Source organism: Rhinatrema bivittatum, chromosome 15 (genome assembly GCF_901001135.1).
Source record: "Rhinatrema bivittatum chromosome 15, aRhiBiv1.1, whole genome shotgun sequence".
In the NCBI taxonomy this organism is placed as follows: domain Eukaryota; kingdom Metazoa; phylum Chordata; class Amphibia; order Gymnophiona; family Rhinatrematidae; genus Rhinatrema; species Rhinatrema bivittatum.
Window position 1 is genome coordinate 78,521,905 of NC_042629.1, and position 16,354 is coordinate 78,538,258.

Sequence of the window (16,354 nt, forward strand, 5' to 3'; positions counted from 1 at the left end):
GGTGCACTTCTCAGTCCCTTGATCCCCTTTCCTGTCCAATCTCCAAATTCTTGGACTATTTATGGCATCTCTCTGAATCAGGTCTTAAAACCTCTTCTATCAGAATGCATGTCAGTGCGGTAGCCGCCTTCCATAAAGGTGTACAGGGTGTCCCTATTTCAGTACAACCCCTAGTAACCCGTTTTCTTAAAGGCTTGCTCCATCTGAAGCCACCCTTACGTCCTCCGGCCCCATCTTGGGACCTTAACCTGGTTCTTGGTCGTCTAATGAAACCTCCTTTCGAACCTCTGCACTCCTGTGAGTTAAAGTATCTCACATGGAAAGTGTTATTCCTCTTGGCTATCACTTCAGCTCGCAGGGTTAGTGAATTGCAGGCCCTAGTTACCTATCCGCCTTACACTAAGCTCCTGCAGGACCGGGCGGTACTCCGCACTCATCCTAAATTTTTACCTAAGGTAGTTTCTGAGTTTCATATCAATCAATCCATCATACTACCTATCTTTTTTCCCAGGCCCCACTCCAACTCTGGAGAGCAGACCCTGCATACCCTAGACTGTAAACGAGCTCTAGCTTTTTACCTAGACCGTACAGTTTCCCATAGGAAGAGCACTCAATTATTCGTCTCTTTCCATCCTAATAAGCTGGGACAACCTGTGGGTAAGCAGGCTCTTTCTTCCTGGTTGGCGGACTGCATTTCTTTTTGCTATCAGCAAGCTGGCATTCCTTTTCAAGACCGTGTTAAAGCACACTCTGTGAGGGCCATGGCGACGTCAGTGGCACACCTTCGATCGGTGCCGCTTCCTGACATCTGCAAAGCTGCAACCTGGAGTTCTCTCCATACCTTTGCAGCCCATTATTGTTTGGACAAAGCTGGAAGACAGGACTCCATCTTCGGCCAGTCTGTCTTGCGTAACCTTTTTCCAACCTGATGTACCAACACCCTTCCACCTACCCGGTTGGGTGCGGATGCCCTTTCCCAAATTTCTCCTCACTTATTGTGCTTGCTGCACACCGTTGGGTACATTTGGTGCAAGTCGGGACATCCTCAGCTCGGTACTCACCCATTTGTGAGGACAACCATCCTGCTTGTCCTGTGAGAAAGCAAATGTTGCTTACCTGATGTAACAGGTGTTCTCACAGGACAGCAGGATGTTAGTCCTCACGAAACCCGCCCGCCTCCCCGCGGTGTTGGGTTCGTTTTATTTTTACTTTCTAGGCACTGCCTGTAGCTTTGAAAATCAGACTGAAGGGAGACCCCTGCTGGCTGCAGGGTCAGTGCCTTGCTGGGCATGCCCAGTAGGGGCCAGTCAAAGTTCTGTTTAAACTTTGACAGAAGTTTTCCGTGGTGGGCTCCATCCTCGATGTCACCCATTTGTGAGGACTAACATCCTGCTGTCCTGTGAGAACACCTGTTACATCAGGTAAGCAACATTTGCTATATATATATATATATATATATATATATATATATATATATATAAAAATATATATATATATATATATATATATAAATGACCTGGAAATGGGAACAGTAAGTTAGGTGATCAAATTTGCAGATGACACAAAATTATTTAAAGTTGTTACAAGAGGATTGTGTGAAACCGCAAGAGGACCTTGCAAGACTGGGCATTAAAATGGCAGATGAAATTGAATGTAGATAAGTGCAAAGTGATGCACTTGGAAAAATAATCCAGAATGTAGCTACATTATGTCATATTCTTAACATGCATTCTTACATGCATGTTAATGTTATAATGTAAACCGAAATGATATGTAACATTGCTACAAGAATTTCGGTATAAAAAAAAAAAAAAGTTAAATAAATAAATAAATAAATAAATATTCCTTATTAGGAGACACCACGCAGGAAAAGGATCTAAGAGTCATCAAGGATAATATGTTGAAATCATAAGCTAAGTGTGAAGTGTTGGCCAAAAAAGCAAATAGAATGCTAAGAATTATAAGGGAAGGAATGGAAAATAAAATAGAGAATATCATAATGCTCCATAGTGCGACCACACCTTGAGTATTGTGTGCAGTTCTAGTTATCACATCTCCAAAAAAAAAAAAAAAAAAAAGCAGACTTAGAAGAAGTACAGAGAAGGGTGACCAAAATGATAAAAGGGGATTGAATAATTCCTCTATGATTAAAGGCTAAAGAGGTTAGGGCTCTTTAGCTTGGAGAAGAGACAACTGAGGGGAGATATGATAGAGGTCTATAAAATAATGAGTGGAGTGGAATAGGTAAATGCAAATTAGTTGTTTGCTTTTTCAAGAAGTACAGAGACTAGGGTACACAAAGAAGTCATGTAAACAGAAGAAAACATTTTTTACTCTCACATACTGGTAATTAAACACTGGAATTTGTTGCTGGAGAATGTGGTAAAAGTTGTTAGTGTAGCAGGTTAAAAAAGATTTTGATAAATTCCTAGAGGAAAAGTCCATAACCTATTATTAAGGTAGATCTGGGGAAATCAGTTATTGCATAGGAGTCTTATCAACATTTTGGGATCCTGCCAGGTACTTTATTTTATTTATTTTATTTATTGTTTTTGTTATACCGAGTTTCATGATAGGCATCACATCAACCCGGTTTACAAATAACAAGGAGTGTAAAGCATAACGTAACGTAAAAAACAATATTTTCAATAAGAACCTTGAACTTTAAATACAGTGAATCAGAAAAAGGGAGAGGGAAAGTTACAAAAAACAAGGAAAATAAACTTGGGATGGAAGGGGAGAAATTGAACAGCACAATATTTACATTTCAGCCTATTGATACATTAGAATAGCAAGTGAAAAAATAAGACTATGAAACGGTACATAGGTAATCAAATGAATAAATATGACAGTTGTGAATGGTAATAGTATGATAAATATTCAGCAGGAATTAGTGAGAGAGGGTTTGAGGTTGGTTGATTCGTGTTTACATTCCATTATTGCATACGAGTTAGTGCTAGTGAGAGGAGGTTTTATTCAAGGCTTGGAAATGCTTTTTTGAAAAGCCAAGTTTTTAGTCTTTTCCTAAATGTTAAAGAGCATGGCTCTTGTCTCAAATCAGGTGGGATCGAGTTCCAGAGAGCTGGACCTGCTGATGAGAAGGCTCTGAGACTCAAGGATTTATGTTGGTAGGTTTTGGCCTTTGGAATTTGGAGTGACTCTTTGTAGTGTTCCCTGATAGGCCTGGCGGAGGTGAATTTTTTAAGTGGTATTTGTAGGTCAAGTTGCGTGTGTTGGTTGATAGTTTGTATATGATGTTAATGGTTTTGTACATGATTCTATAGTGGATCGGAAAGCCAATGGAGGTTTTTGAGAATAGGTGAAATGTGGTCAATTTTCCTGGAATTTGTAAGGACTCTGGCTGCAGAGTTCTGAACCATTTGTAAAGGTTTGGTGTAAGAAGCTGGGAGGCCTAATAGTAATGAGTTGCAATAATCTAGTTTGGAAAAGATTATTGCTTGCAAGATTGTTCTGAAGTCCTGAGTGTGAAACAGCGGTTTTATTCTTTTCAGGATATGTAATTTGTAGAAGCAATCTTTGGTGGTTTGGTTAATGAATGTTTTGAGGTTGAGACGATTGTCTAGGATGGCTCCTAAGTCTCTTACATGGGTTGTTTGAAGGAGTGTGGGTGGTTTAGGAAGTGTGTTATTGTTTTCCGGTGATATGAGCAGGAATTCTGTTTTCGAAGCATTGAGTACAAGGTTTAGACTGTTGAGGAGAAGTTTAATTTCTAATAGGCAACTGTCCCAGTATTCCATTGTTTTTGAGATTGATTCTTTTATAGGGATTACGATCTGTAAGTCGTCTGCAAAAAGGAAATGTTTCAGGCTTAATTTTGTTAGTAGTTGGCAGAGTGGTAGCAGGTAGACATTGAAAAGGGTGGGTGAAAGTGATGATCCTTGCGGCACTCCTCTATTAGAAGGGTGGTATTGGGATTCTTTATTATGAATTTTGACTCTGTATCCTCTGTTTTCTAGAAATGTTTTGAACCAGTTTAGTGTGGCACCTGTTAAACCAATGTTTGCCAGCTGTTTTAGAAGAAGGGCGTGGTTGACGGTGTCAAAGGCCGCCGAGAAGTCAAGGAGGATTAGAAAATATGCTTGGCCTTTATCAATACCAGAGAGTAGGTAGTCCATGAGTGAAATTAGTAGCGTTTCGGTGCTTGCGGCTTTGCGAAAACCATATTGGTTTGGGGACAGAATACTGTGGTCCTCTAGGTAGTTGGATAGTTGGGTGTTTACCAGTTTTTCCATGATTTTAGCTATAAATGGTAGGTTGGAAATAGGGCGGAAGTTGTTGGGATCACATGCATTTAGATTTGGTTTTTTTAGCAGTGGCTTTGATTGAGGCAGTTTTTAGGTCATCTGGGTAGATGCCATGTGATAAGGAGCAGTTTATAATATCTGCTAGGGTTTTTGCTATTGTGTCCGGGATAAGAAGAAGCATTTTGGTAGGGATTTGATCAAATGGGTGTGATGACGGTTTCATTCTTTTTAATACATTTTGTATCTCTGTGATTGTGATGGGTTCAAAGGCATTAAGCTGGATGTCTTTATTTTGGGGAAGATATGTGTTATCTGGAGACGTAGTGTTTGGAATCAGCTGATTAAGGAGATCCGATATTTTTTTGTTAAAATGAAGAGCCAATTCGTCTGCTTTAGTCTGGGCTTGTTCGGGTGGTATATCTGGAGTGATAGGTTTAGTGAGGCTGGAAACGAAGGCGAATAGAGCTTTTGAGTCAAAGCTGAGATGATGAACCTTTCGGGCATAGTAGTCTCTTTTGATTTTCAACGTGGTACTTTTGTAAAGATGGAGTGATCGTTTGTAATCAGAGAGTGAGGCTGGTGAAGGGGCTTTGCGCCATTTTCTTTCTTTTTGCCGAAGTAATTGTTTGAGTTTTCGTAGTTCATCATTATACCAGGGTTGACGTTTGGATGTATTAGCAGACCTTGTTTTGGTTGTCAGTGGGCAGAGAGTGTTTGCTATAGATTTTGTTATTTTGGACCAGGATTGGAGGGCAGCGTTAGGGGTAGATACTTCAATGAGTGGTAGATCCGAGGTTAGAGCTTTACTTAGATGTTCCAAGTTGCAAGGTTTTCTGTATAGGAAAGAGGGTCTTGAGTTGAGTTTGGAGTCTGATCGAGGTAAGGAAAAACTGGTGGAGATTAGAGAATGATCTGACCATGGGACTTTTTTGCAATTTGGTTGTTTTGTAAGAGAAATACCAGTGTTTGTAAAGAGTAGATCGAGCGTGTGGCCTGCTTTGTGGGTGGGTTTATTGATTTGTTGTCTGAATCCCATCGCTGACAGTGCGGTGAGGAGGGCTTCACAGTTTGTAGAGAGGGGAACTTTGTCAACATGTAAATTGAAGTCACCCAGGATTATAGCAGGGGAGTCAAGATTGAGATGCAGAGTTATGGTTTCGATGATAGGAGAGGAGTCTGACTCTAGTAAGCCTGGCGGGGCGTAGACTAGCAGGATTTGGAGTTGTTCTGATTTGAACAATCCTAGTTCTAGTTTAGTTACTGTACTGATGGGGTGGTGTGAGAACCTAAGGATTTTTTTGCAGCTAGGAAGATACCCCCTCCTCTTTTTTTTTTGTCTTGGGATGGAGAAGAAATCGTAAGTCTGCGTTGGTAATTGGTTAATGAGTGTGATGTCCGTGGATTTGAGCCATGTTTCTGTTATGGCGCAAACGTCTGGGGTTGTGTCCTGTAGTATGTCGTTGAGTATAAGAGTTTTGTTGGTGAGAGATTGGGCATTGAATAGGATTATGGTGAATAGGGTGAGGCCTAGTAACTGTGTAGTGGGGGAAATCATGATTGGGATGAGTGATTTGTAGGTGCGTGGTCGGTAGTACATTATTGTTCAGGTTGGATCGGTGCTGGATGAGTGCTACCGGAGCTTGGATGTGCTGCTAGAGACTGGATGTGTGCTTCTGTAGCCTGGATGAGTGCTGCTAGAGATTGGATGCGTGCCTCTGGAGACTGTGACTTGTGACCGGGATTGGCTACTGTTTGTGTACTTGTACTGGATGAGTGCTGCTAGAGATTGGATGCGTGCCTCTGGAGACTGTGACTTGTGACCGGGATTGGCTACTGTTTGTGTACTTGTGACCGGGATTGGCTACTGTTTGCAACCGGATTGTGTACTTGTGACCGGATTGTGTACTTGTGACCGGGATTGGCTACTGTTTGCAACCAGATACTAGGTTTGATGGATCTATGGTTTGAGTGAGTATGGCAAATTTTATGTTCTTTTATGTGTATCTCTTTTGGGAAGGAATATTTGAGGTGATTATTGTCTGCTGCAGACACAAAACATCTGTACATCTCTCTCACATACCACAAATAAAGCAGAGTTGCTTACCTGTAACAGGTGTTCTCCCAGGACAACAGGATGTAGTCCTCACATATGGGTGATGTCACTGGATGGAGCCCTATCACAGAAAACATTCTGTCAAAGTTTTTAGAAAGCTTTGACTGGCACACTGAACACACTGAGCATGCCCAGTATGCCATTATCCCAGTGTCCACAGGGGTCTCCCTTCAGTCTTGTTTGTTGCAAAAAGCGCGAGCAAAAAATAAAATAAGAAACGTTAGTGCACCCAACTCCGCAGGGTGGCAGGTGGTTTTATGAGGACTACATCCTGCTTTCCTGGGAGAACACCTGTTACAGGTAAGCAATTCTGCTTTCTCCCAGGACAAGCAGGATGGTAGTCCTCACATGTGGGTGATTAGCAAGCTACAGGCTGACTCGTATTATAACAAGCCAATAGCAGACAACTCGTACAGAGGCACAATAATTGGGGTGCTATTGGGAATGATGAGGCAGCCTGTCATCACAGCAGGTGATTGTGGAAGGATTTGGGGATTATCGTGGAAGAAAGCTTTTCAAGACAGGTTGGCCAAAGGCATAATCTTGACAGACTTTCATTGCTAAGTAGTAGGGGGCTGCAAAATAAGTATCCCTCAGAGCTCGGCCCGGTCATTCTCCAGCACCAAGGAACTGCCACCGATGTGCGGAACAGTGTCGGTGGCAGTAGCGATGACTCCCTCGGCGCTCGGCCCGGTCATTCTCCAGTACAGAGTAAAATGCCACAGATGTCCTGGATTGCGTTGATGATGGACGGTCACCGTGCCGGTGACGATGATTGCCACAGTGCTCAGCCCGGTCTTTCCCCAACGCCAATGTGGATGCACTCGCTGTCTCAGATGGCGAGTGATGACGGACTGTCACCATGCCTGCACTGTTCCTGGCACTGTCTAGTGCCCTAGGATGATATGGGGGTTTGGTTACGAACCCGAAGTATGGAGCATTTTATTTAGTCAAGGGCAGTGCATTTAGGTGCTCTGGTAGTATTGACAGTATCGATGGCGGCATTGAAGGCGGCATCGAGGGTATTGTCGAAGCCATTGATGTACTAGTCGATGGCATGGGTAGAAACCAATAACATCAACGGAAGCACCGATGGCATCAACATAGGGATCGATGGAATCGATGAGTCATTGATGGCATCGGTAGAATCGACGACAGAGTCAACGCCAGCATCGACAAAATCGATGGCGGCATAGACAAAAACATCGATGGCATCGATAGAATCTGATGGCACCGATGGAAACGACATGGGCATCGATGGCATGGATGAAATCGGCACGGGCATCGACATGGACATCGATATGGGCATCGATGGAATTATGGAGGGATCAGTGTCATCGATGTAAACACTGATGGCATCAACGGAGGCAGGACAGCATGGATGAAGGCACCGATGGTATTGATGAGGGCATCGGCTGCAATGAAGGCACCGAGGGAATCGATGGAGGCATGGATGGGATGAGAGTATCGATGGCCTCGACAGTGGCCCTGGTGGCAACGGTAACCATGGACGACCCTATCCCTCTAGCCCCAATAACCCGGTGGAGGATCACAGGAGGACACTCGCAGGCTTTGTGGGGCTAACTGAGGATGAAAGCATAGGGAGAAGGGAGGCCACAATTTGGTTGATAAGCCGGAGAAACCGTTACTGAGGTGACAGGAACTGACCGAAAAACAGGGCATAGTACTCACCGAGTGTCGATTAAATGTACGCGAAGGGAGTCCTGTGTAGGGAAAAATTATTTGTGAAGTAAAACTTCAAGTGTTTCTGTGAGGAAAAGTTGTGAGAAATTTCTCACAGAGCTCCGGAAAGCGATGCTAACCGCAGCGTGGAAAAAAGAAGACTGAAGGGAGACCCCTGTGGACACAGGGATAATGGCATGCTGGGCATGCTCAGTGTACCAGTCAAAGCTTTCTAGAAACTTTGACAGAAAGTTTTCCATGATAGGGCTCCGTCCAGTGACGTCACTCATATGTGAGGACTACCATCCTGCTTGTCCTAGGAGAAAACTATTTAACACATTTTAAAATATTTAAATACTCAAAATACAATGTAAACAGAAGTTAAACTGATTTATACATGTTGAGTCTAATTTTCTAAAGCATTTATGCACATAAAATGCAGTTTTATGGATCTAAATGGGCTTTTGAAAATTGCCCAGGTGGTTGTGCACATGAAAGTACACACAGAAGTGATTCCACATACGGCATTTTGGGGACAGGGATACTATTTATGTTCATACCTTTTGATTTTTTAAATTATGTGCATAAATCTATAACTCATCTAACACTCATCGCCAGCAATATCATCAATAGCCACCTCTTACAATGTTATTATATGTAATTATCTTATATTCATTTTCCTTCTTTTTCCAAGTTCTATATCTCCTTGTTACATGTAACTGCTTTTTCTGCACTAATGTTCAAGTTGTTAAGTTTATTTATTATATTCTTCACTCCTGTTTCTTGTGAACCAGCATGATGGGACTATCGTCTTGAATGTTGGTATATAAAAGACTTAAATAAATAAATAAATAAATATAAGCACACATTTACATCTGCTGATGAGCTAGTGTAAAATTATGCATATACAGCCCTGGGTTTTGTATGTACCCATTCATTTTCATAGTGTACTTATGCATATAAATCCGCTTTGAAAATCTGGGCTTTGTACATGCAAACTTTAGCCTTTCGTGGATTGCTGAAAATTTAACCTTATTAAATATTTATTTATTGTATTTATATGCCATCTTTCTGAAATCAATCAAGGTGGCTCACATAGCAACAACAGATACAAGCAATATCAAATCAGATTCTTGACTGATGGTTACCAGCTGTACAAACACCAATCACTAACACCACTTTATAATCACATATATGGCCAAATGAAAAGACTGGAAAGCAGCATAAAAAGTAGGTCAAAGAAATGGTGAGAGAAAAGTAAAGACCTGCTGGACTAACTCATAAAAGACGCCAAATACTAAGTAGTGATATCACCAACGAATATCCGAACACCACTTCACCACCATTTCACTGCGCAAAGTAATTCACAATGCCGACCACCGTCCTTCTGGGCTCCAATTCGTCCGAGGCACCTCCATCGATGGTGGTGAAGTGGTGTTCGGGTATTCGTTGGTGATATCAGTACTTAGTATTTAAGAACATAAGAAAATGCCATACTGGGTCAGACCAAGGGTCCATCAAGCCCAGCATCCTGTTTCCAACAGTGGCCAATCCAGGCCATAAGAACCTGGCGCAGCAGTGAAGACTGATTTTGAGTGCTGGGTTTCCGGTAGGTGTTTTGGAGCTCATACAATATGGTACGGGCTAGTGGAGCCATGGGAGATCAGGTGCTAATGAGAAACAGTTTCATTGGGTCCGGACATACGGTAGTTCGACTTGAGTAAAGAGCTCGTTTGTGACAGAAAAGCGTATGGTCAGTATTAAGAAGTGATAATAGATTTCCCCTGAAGAAGCCCGGTGAGGTGAAACAAGGAACCTTGTTGGGGTGACAAAGTTTGGAACACAGGAGTGGAGAGAACAGGGTGAATACCCATGGAATAAAGAAATTGGATAATATGTAAATGAGAGGGATTTTGGAGTAAATACAGACCATTAGGGCGAGCAGTGATACATTTTATGGGGGTTAAGAATTTTAGTGGAATGAATGATGAATGAATGTGGTTATGTGTTATTAATGGGTTAGGGTTGAGAGCATGTTCGGACAATTTGTATAAAAAATTAATTATAATATACATTTATTAAGGTGATGGTTTATGTACATTGTGATATGTATTGTTTGATATGATGTTGTGATGACATTTTATATGTAAAGTTATATGTTGTGTGTGATGAAAAAGTGCAATATAATAAATAAATTGTTAATATTTACAGAACAATGTATTGAATATCTGTATGATAAAATTATTAAGTAGAGTAATGTTTACATAGTATACCTGATAAACATAAGGGTTGTATAATTCATTGTGATTCCCTGTTGTATTGGGTGGTGTAATTAATTATGAGTCAGAGCCACAGGTTTTTATGTATGTTTCTTCATTACTGCTGATGTGTGAATTACTTCCCCTCTCATTTTTTGGATTTTCTAAGGCACATCAACCAACTTCACTGTTTATGAAAAGCATCAGGATAATACCCTTTTCCCTGCTAACCCCACTTACCTGCTTCAGGGACTATGGGTGGCTTTATGGCTGCAGCTGCCAGTCTGGCCATCATGGGTGAGATCAACCCTTTGCTAGCTGAGAGCCTGTCCATGATAGTTGCTGTGGCAGGAGAGGAACCAACTGACTCACAAGATCCCGAGGTGATCTGTGAGGGCATGTCACTGGCTACAGCTGTGACACTGGGGGGAACAGCACTCATCACACTAGTTGCACTCACAGAAAGAGATGTGCTCATTCTGCTGGAGATGATAGGAAAGAATGAACTAGTGCCTGGAAGCGGTGGGTTGGAGAGAGCTATTGCCAGAGGCATATTGCTTGGGAGGGTCTGTGACATGAGACTAGAGATCTTGGTGGCCGATGCAGCCTGTGGAGAAGAGATCTCTGTGGTGGGTGCTGAGAGAATCAAGGATACGGAAGACTGTTGACTGGTTGGAGAGGCACTCAGGCTGGAGTTCTTGCTACTAATAGCAGAGAAATCAACAAGGTCATCATTACTGGATTCCTCCTGCTCGTTGTCTTTAGACCCCATGAGTGAGGTGGGCAAGCCAAGCACCCCAGAGCTGCGTATGTGCCGCCGCTCATGCTTGCGTTTGTGCGAGGTCATCTGGCTGGTGGAGGTAAAAGTGAAGCCACAGCCGGGCCGGATGCAGTGGAAATGGTTGGTGGCCTTGCTGTACACACAACCCTCATATTTGCATTCCTCGTATTTGTAGAACTTCTTGAAGCCATCCTTAGCATAGGCATCATCTTTGATGTGGTAGCTTTTGTGCTTCTCAATGTCACACTTGTTCTTGAAGGTGAATGTACACCCAGGTCGCCTGGAGTTGGAATATGAAGGAAATTCACAGGGGTTAGAAAGGGGAATTCACAGCAGAATGATGCCTATCCTCTCTTGCAGCTGGAGGAAGGATATTGTGTAGTAGCTCCTGCCTGTCCAGAATCACTTTACCCCTTTCAGCAGGCACAAATGCAACTAGCTAAGACTACAGCATAATCCTGTACTCAAGGAAGAATATCCTTCTCTAGAGTGATAACATCAGGAATAAAGACCCTCACCTCAATTTCCCCCTTACTGAGGCAGAATTCAGAAGTCAGTGATGGGTTGACAAACAGCCCAGCAACGTCTGGGTGTTCTGTGCCGCTCACCAATTGCTAGGGCCAAATAATGGCCTGGATCTGGATACGGGTTTTTTTTTTGGTTTTTTTTTAACAATATATTGTAATTATCAATAGGTGAGACTAGGAGGGTTATAGATGAAGTAGACCACTCTCCCCTGCAGTTACCTGCAGTGGAAGTGAGTAGTTTTCTGTCCATAAAACTGGCAGTCCACCGTGCCACAGTCCTCTGTGGCACGAAATCTCTGGAAGCCATCATTGATCAGTTGTGTGTTCTTCTTGTGAAAGTTCTCATGAGTCATGACATCTGAAGTGCTTGTGTACACCTTATTACAGCCCACCTGCCAAAAAAGTCAAGAAAAAACACATTACTTATTATTGGCACTGGTCTTTTCTGAGAAATTTACACAGTAAAACAAAATGTCACTTTATATTTCTATTAAAAAAAATCCTTCCTTAGCCCAAATCAGGATATTTTCTAATTGTTGCTTATAAGGTCCATTTTCAAAAGGTTTTCTATGGTAAACACCTGTGTAAAATGGGCTTTTGAAAACTGCTCAGCCTCTCAAGGCTTGGGGAAATTAAACGTATACATGGAGATTTATTTTTCAAACTTCTGCGCTTGCCTTTCGCCATGGGTATGGAACACATAAATAGCAGTGCAAAGTACACAGCTACTTTGTACCTATGGATTTTCCAGGTCTGATTTTGAAAGGGAAATACAGGTACAAAGCTCTGCAGGACTTTTGATAATTGAGCCTCTATTATTCTGCTTTCCACCTAAGATCCCTTGTAAAATTAACAGATAAAAAACACTTGTTTTGCCCACTTCATAACTTATTGCTGGGCAAGAAATAATCTACAGCAGTCAGTGGATCTCCCGGTAGGGTTCTGAGTGCCACGTTTCTAGAGATCTTCCGGTAAGGTTCTGGCTGAATGTTCGGGTCATCTGCTAGTGTCAGAATAGCACTTTTATTGCTATCATTGTACTTTATTAAAAAAATAATATATATATATAGAAATAAAGGACTGGATTTTAAAAAGGTTACGCCGGGCTTATTTTAAAAGCCCTGGGACACGTGTAAGTCCCGGGGCTTTACAAAAGGGGCAGGGGCGGGGTCAGGTTCCCAGCACAGCGGCCATATTTGCCGTTGTGCCGGCAGTTGGCCGGCAGGCGCAAAAGGTAAAATAAAGGTCAGGGGGGGCTTAGAGTAGGGCTGGGGGGAAAAAGGGGAAGGGGTGGGAAGGTCAGGCTAGGGGGAAGGGAAGAGAACAGGGGAAGGCAGCTCGGCTCGGCGCACGCAAGGTGTACAATTGTGCACCCCCTTGCTCACGCCGATCCCGGATTTTATAACATGCACACGCATGTTATAAAATCGGGTGTTCGTGGGCGCGCACCGGGTAGCACGCCCACATGTAGGCCACGCACGCTTTTTAAAAAATCTATCCCAAAGGTTATAATTAAATCTCTGGACAGGAGACTTGTGTGATAATTAAGTCAGACACGAATCATAGAAACAGAATCATGACAGCAGGACAGGACTATGGTCTAACTAGACTGCTCATCCATCCAACTAATTTAGCTGTACAATTCCCATCACTTCCTCAGAGATCCCATGTTTATCCCATGCTTTCTTGAATTCATATGCTGTTTTTGTCTCCACCACCTCCACTGGGAAGCTGTTCCATGAATCCACTACCCGCTCTGTAAAGAAATATTTCCTAAGATTACTTCTGAGTCCCCTTACATAGAAACATAGAAACATAGAAATGACGGCAGAAGAAGACCAAACGGCCCATCCAGTCTGCCCAGCAAGCTTCACACATTTTTTCTCTCATACTTATCTGACCTTACTTACATCCTATGACCCCTCATTCTAGAGCCTCCTTTCCTTTTTAAGAGGCTCCGCATGGAAACCTCTGAGATATCTGAATGTCTCTATCATATCTCTCCTACCTCACCTTTCCTCTAGGTTTACATGTTTAGATTTTTAAGTCTCTCCCCATATGTTTAAAATGAAACCCACTGACGACTCCATCCTGTTTATATCCTTTTGAAGGTGCAGGCTCCAGAATTGTACTCAGTAATCCAAGTGAGGTCTCACCAGGGACCTGTAAAGGGGCAATATCTCCTCCCTTCTTCTGCTGACCAGTCCTCTCCCTGTGCAGCCAAGCAGCTTTCTGGCATTTACCATTGCTTTATCCACTTGTTTCTCCATCTTAAGATCATCAGATATGATCATTCCCAGATCCCGCTCATCTTTCATGCTTAGAAGAATTTCTAATATTCTGGCTGTCTAACCTGTTGCAGATTTTGCTATCACTGGCAAAAAGATAGACCTTTCCTGACAATTCTTCCACAATGTTGCTCATGAAAATGTTGAAAAGAACCAGTCTAAGGACCGATCCATGAGGCATACAACTAGTAACACCCTCCTCCTCAGAGTGAACTCCATTTACCATTACAGTTTGTTGCCTCCCACTCAACCAGTTTCTAACTCAGTCATATTGTAGGACAGAGAGATTTCTGTCTGAGAAAGAGGAGAAGGTCTTACTAATTACATCTAGGATTTGTTTTTTCATTTGCAATAGTAATGTGGGGTTCATACAGAAGGAACACTGTATACCAAGCATTCACTGGTACAGTAGCTAAGAAACCAATTTTTTAATGCCAAAAATCATACAATAAAGGAAGCAGAATTTTCTAATGATGATGCAGGAATGCTAAGCTTGTCATTTGTCTGGCATCAATCTAAAGGCAAACTGGGCAACTTTGCCATATTGAGTAAAAAGCAGTGGAATGGGAAAATGCCAGTGCAGAGCGAGAGACAGGCCTGTGAGTGAGGATCCATGTGACGTGTGCCAGCATCTGCAGCATCTCAGAAGTGAAAGGGGGAAAAACATGGCTCACCTCACTCTCACGCCTCTCTGCCTAGGCAATAACAAAGCCCTAGCAAACACCCACAGTGAAAAAAAAACCCTCTAAATCTCCAGCTATTTCTAATATAAAAGAGCCCTCCGCAGTGACACCTTGAAAAAAAACAGAACACTGCACTGGAGGGAAAAAATAGAATTAAACAAAAAGCTCCTGGGGATAATTTGCAATGAAGCACTTGGTGTTAAACCATGAAAAATGCGAGGTTTATATAAACAACGTACTCAATTTTATCCAAACCAAGTATGGACATAAAGAAAGAGGGGGACAGCCTGAAACCTGCTGACTGCTTAACTGAATGTGATACTGCCTTTTACCCCTGTTTAAAAAATTCTCCTAAGTGGCCATGGCAAGTCAAGAAGAGAGGGATGGAGGTGCAGGATACAAGCACTAATGACGGTTACACCAGGGAAGACAGTGAACCTGCATAGAAGCATCGAGATTTCTCTTTATTACTGCCCACAGCAGGAAATGCCTGACTTACAACAGTAATGCAGCTATCAATTTTGAAGACATCAACAATTCACTTTGGAAGTCTTCCTATTTAAGCTTTCATTTTTTTTTCAAGATAAAATAAATAGATCTGGAAGTCTCTCAATCACAACCTTTGATCCATTTTTTTCAACATTATTTTTTAAGTCCAGAAACTCTATATGCTAAGTGAAGTGAAGACTCTTCAAAGTGGTACCCATTCCACTAGGATTCAATTAAATCCCATTACCAATGGGAAACCATTGTATCCAATGAAATTCTGTGAATCGGAGCCAATAAAGTCCTAGCCCATCCCCTGGAATCCAATGAAATCTTGAAGCATTCCATTGGATCTAAAGAAACAAGTTAACAGATAAATTGTAGGACAGACTTTTTTATTAAATTAATTCTATCCATTACACTTAATGCACAATTAAGCTCGATAAGACAGTAAGTGTAGCTGGGTTTAAAAAAAAGTTCTTGGAAGATGTTTATAAACTGCTATTAATCAATAGCAGATAGCCACTGCTTATTGCCAGCATCAGTAGCATGGGATATATTTAATGATTTGGGTACTTGTGACTTGGATTGGCCACTGTTGGAGACAAGATACTGGGCTTGATGGACCTTTGGTCTGACACAATAGGGCATCTCTTATGTTCTTATGTTCATTTGTGATTCACGCTGCTCCCTTCATCAAGTCAGTGCAAAATGAGCCAAAAGAATTACAAGCAGTAAAAAGACAACTATATAGAAACAATATATGGGATTCAATCAAATCATTAAAGGTCCGACACATAAAGCAGGACACATGTTGGATTTAATATTCATAAATGAAAGCCTCACCCCTTCCACAGCTACGTTATGCCATCTGGTCCCCTGGTCGGATCACAGATTGATTTCCACAACTCTGAGGAATTTCCAACCCTTCCTCCAACCGAGACAAAAAACCACGGTTCAATTCAGGAAATTATGCAACCCGGACATCCTTAGCTTGCACCTAACCACAGCATTAGACCAATTGGACCTCTCGGATGCAGAGTCAACTTCATCTTCCTGGATCAAGATCACCAAGGAAGTAGCAGACATAACCTGCCCACTAACCACTAAAGCCCCTCACTCGAACGCTGACAACAGGAAACCATGGTACACCCCACAACTAAAAACCCTCAAACAAGAGCTCAGAAGCGCTGAACACCGATGGCGAAAAAACCCATCAGAAACAAACCAAGAGGCGTATAAATCCCTCATGCACCACTACAGGACATCC

The 16,354-nt window shown here is 42.2% G+C and overlaps 1 protein-coding gene across 3 annotated transcripts in view; it reads right to left on the reverse strand.

Annotated features, from left to right (window-relative positions):
* CASZ1 (castor zinc finger 1) overlaps nt 1-16,354 on the reverse strand; it is a 357,431-nt gene that overhangs the window by 98,865 nt on the left and 242,212 nt on the right. For all 3 annotated transcript variants that reach the window (XM_029579132.1, XM_029579133.1, XM_029579131.1), the window contains 2 exons: nt 11,847-12,019; nt 10,560-11,380 (listed from right to left, as the gene is read on the reverse strand). In XM_029579132.1, the coding sequence (XP_029434992.1) occupies nt 10,560-11,380; nt 11,847-12,019 (994 nt within the window). The remainder of the gene's footprint in view (nt 1-10,559; nt 11,381-11,846; nt 12,020-16,354) is intronic.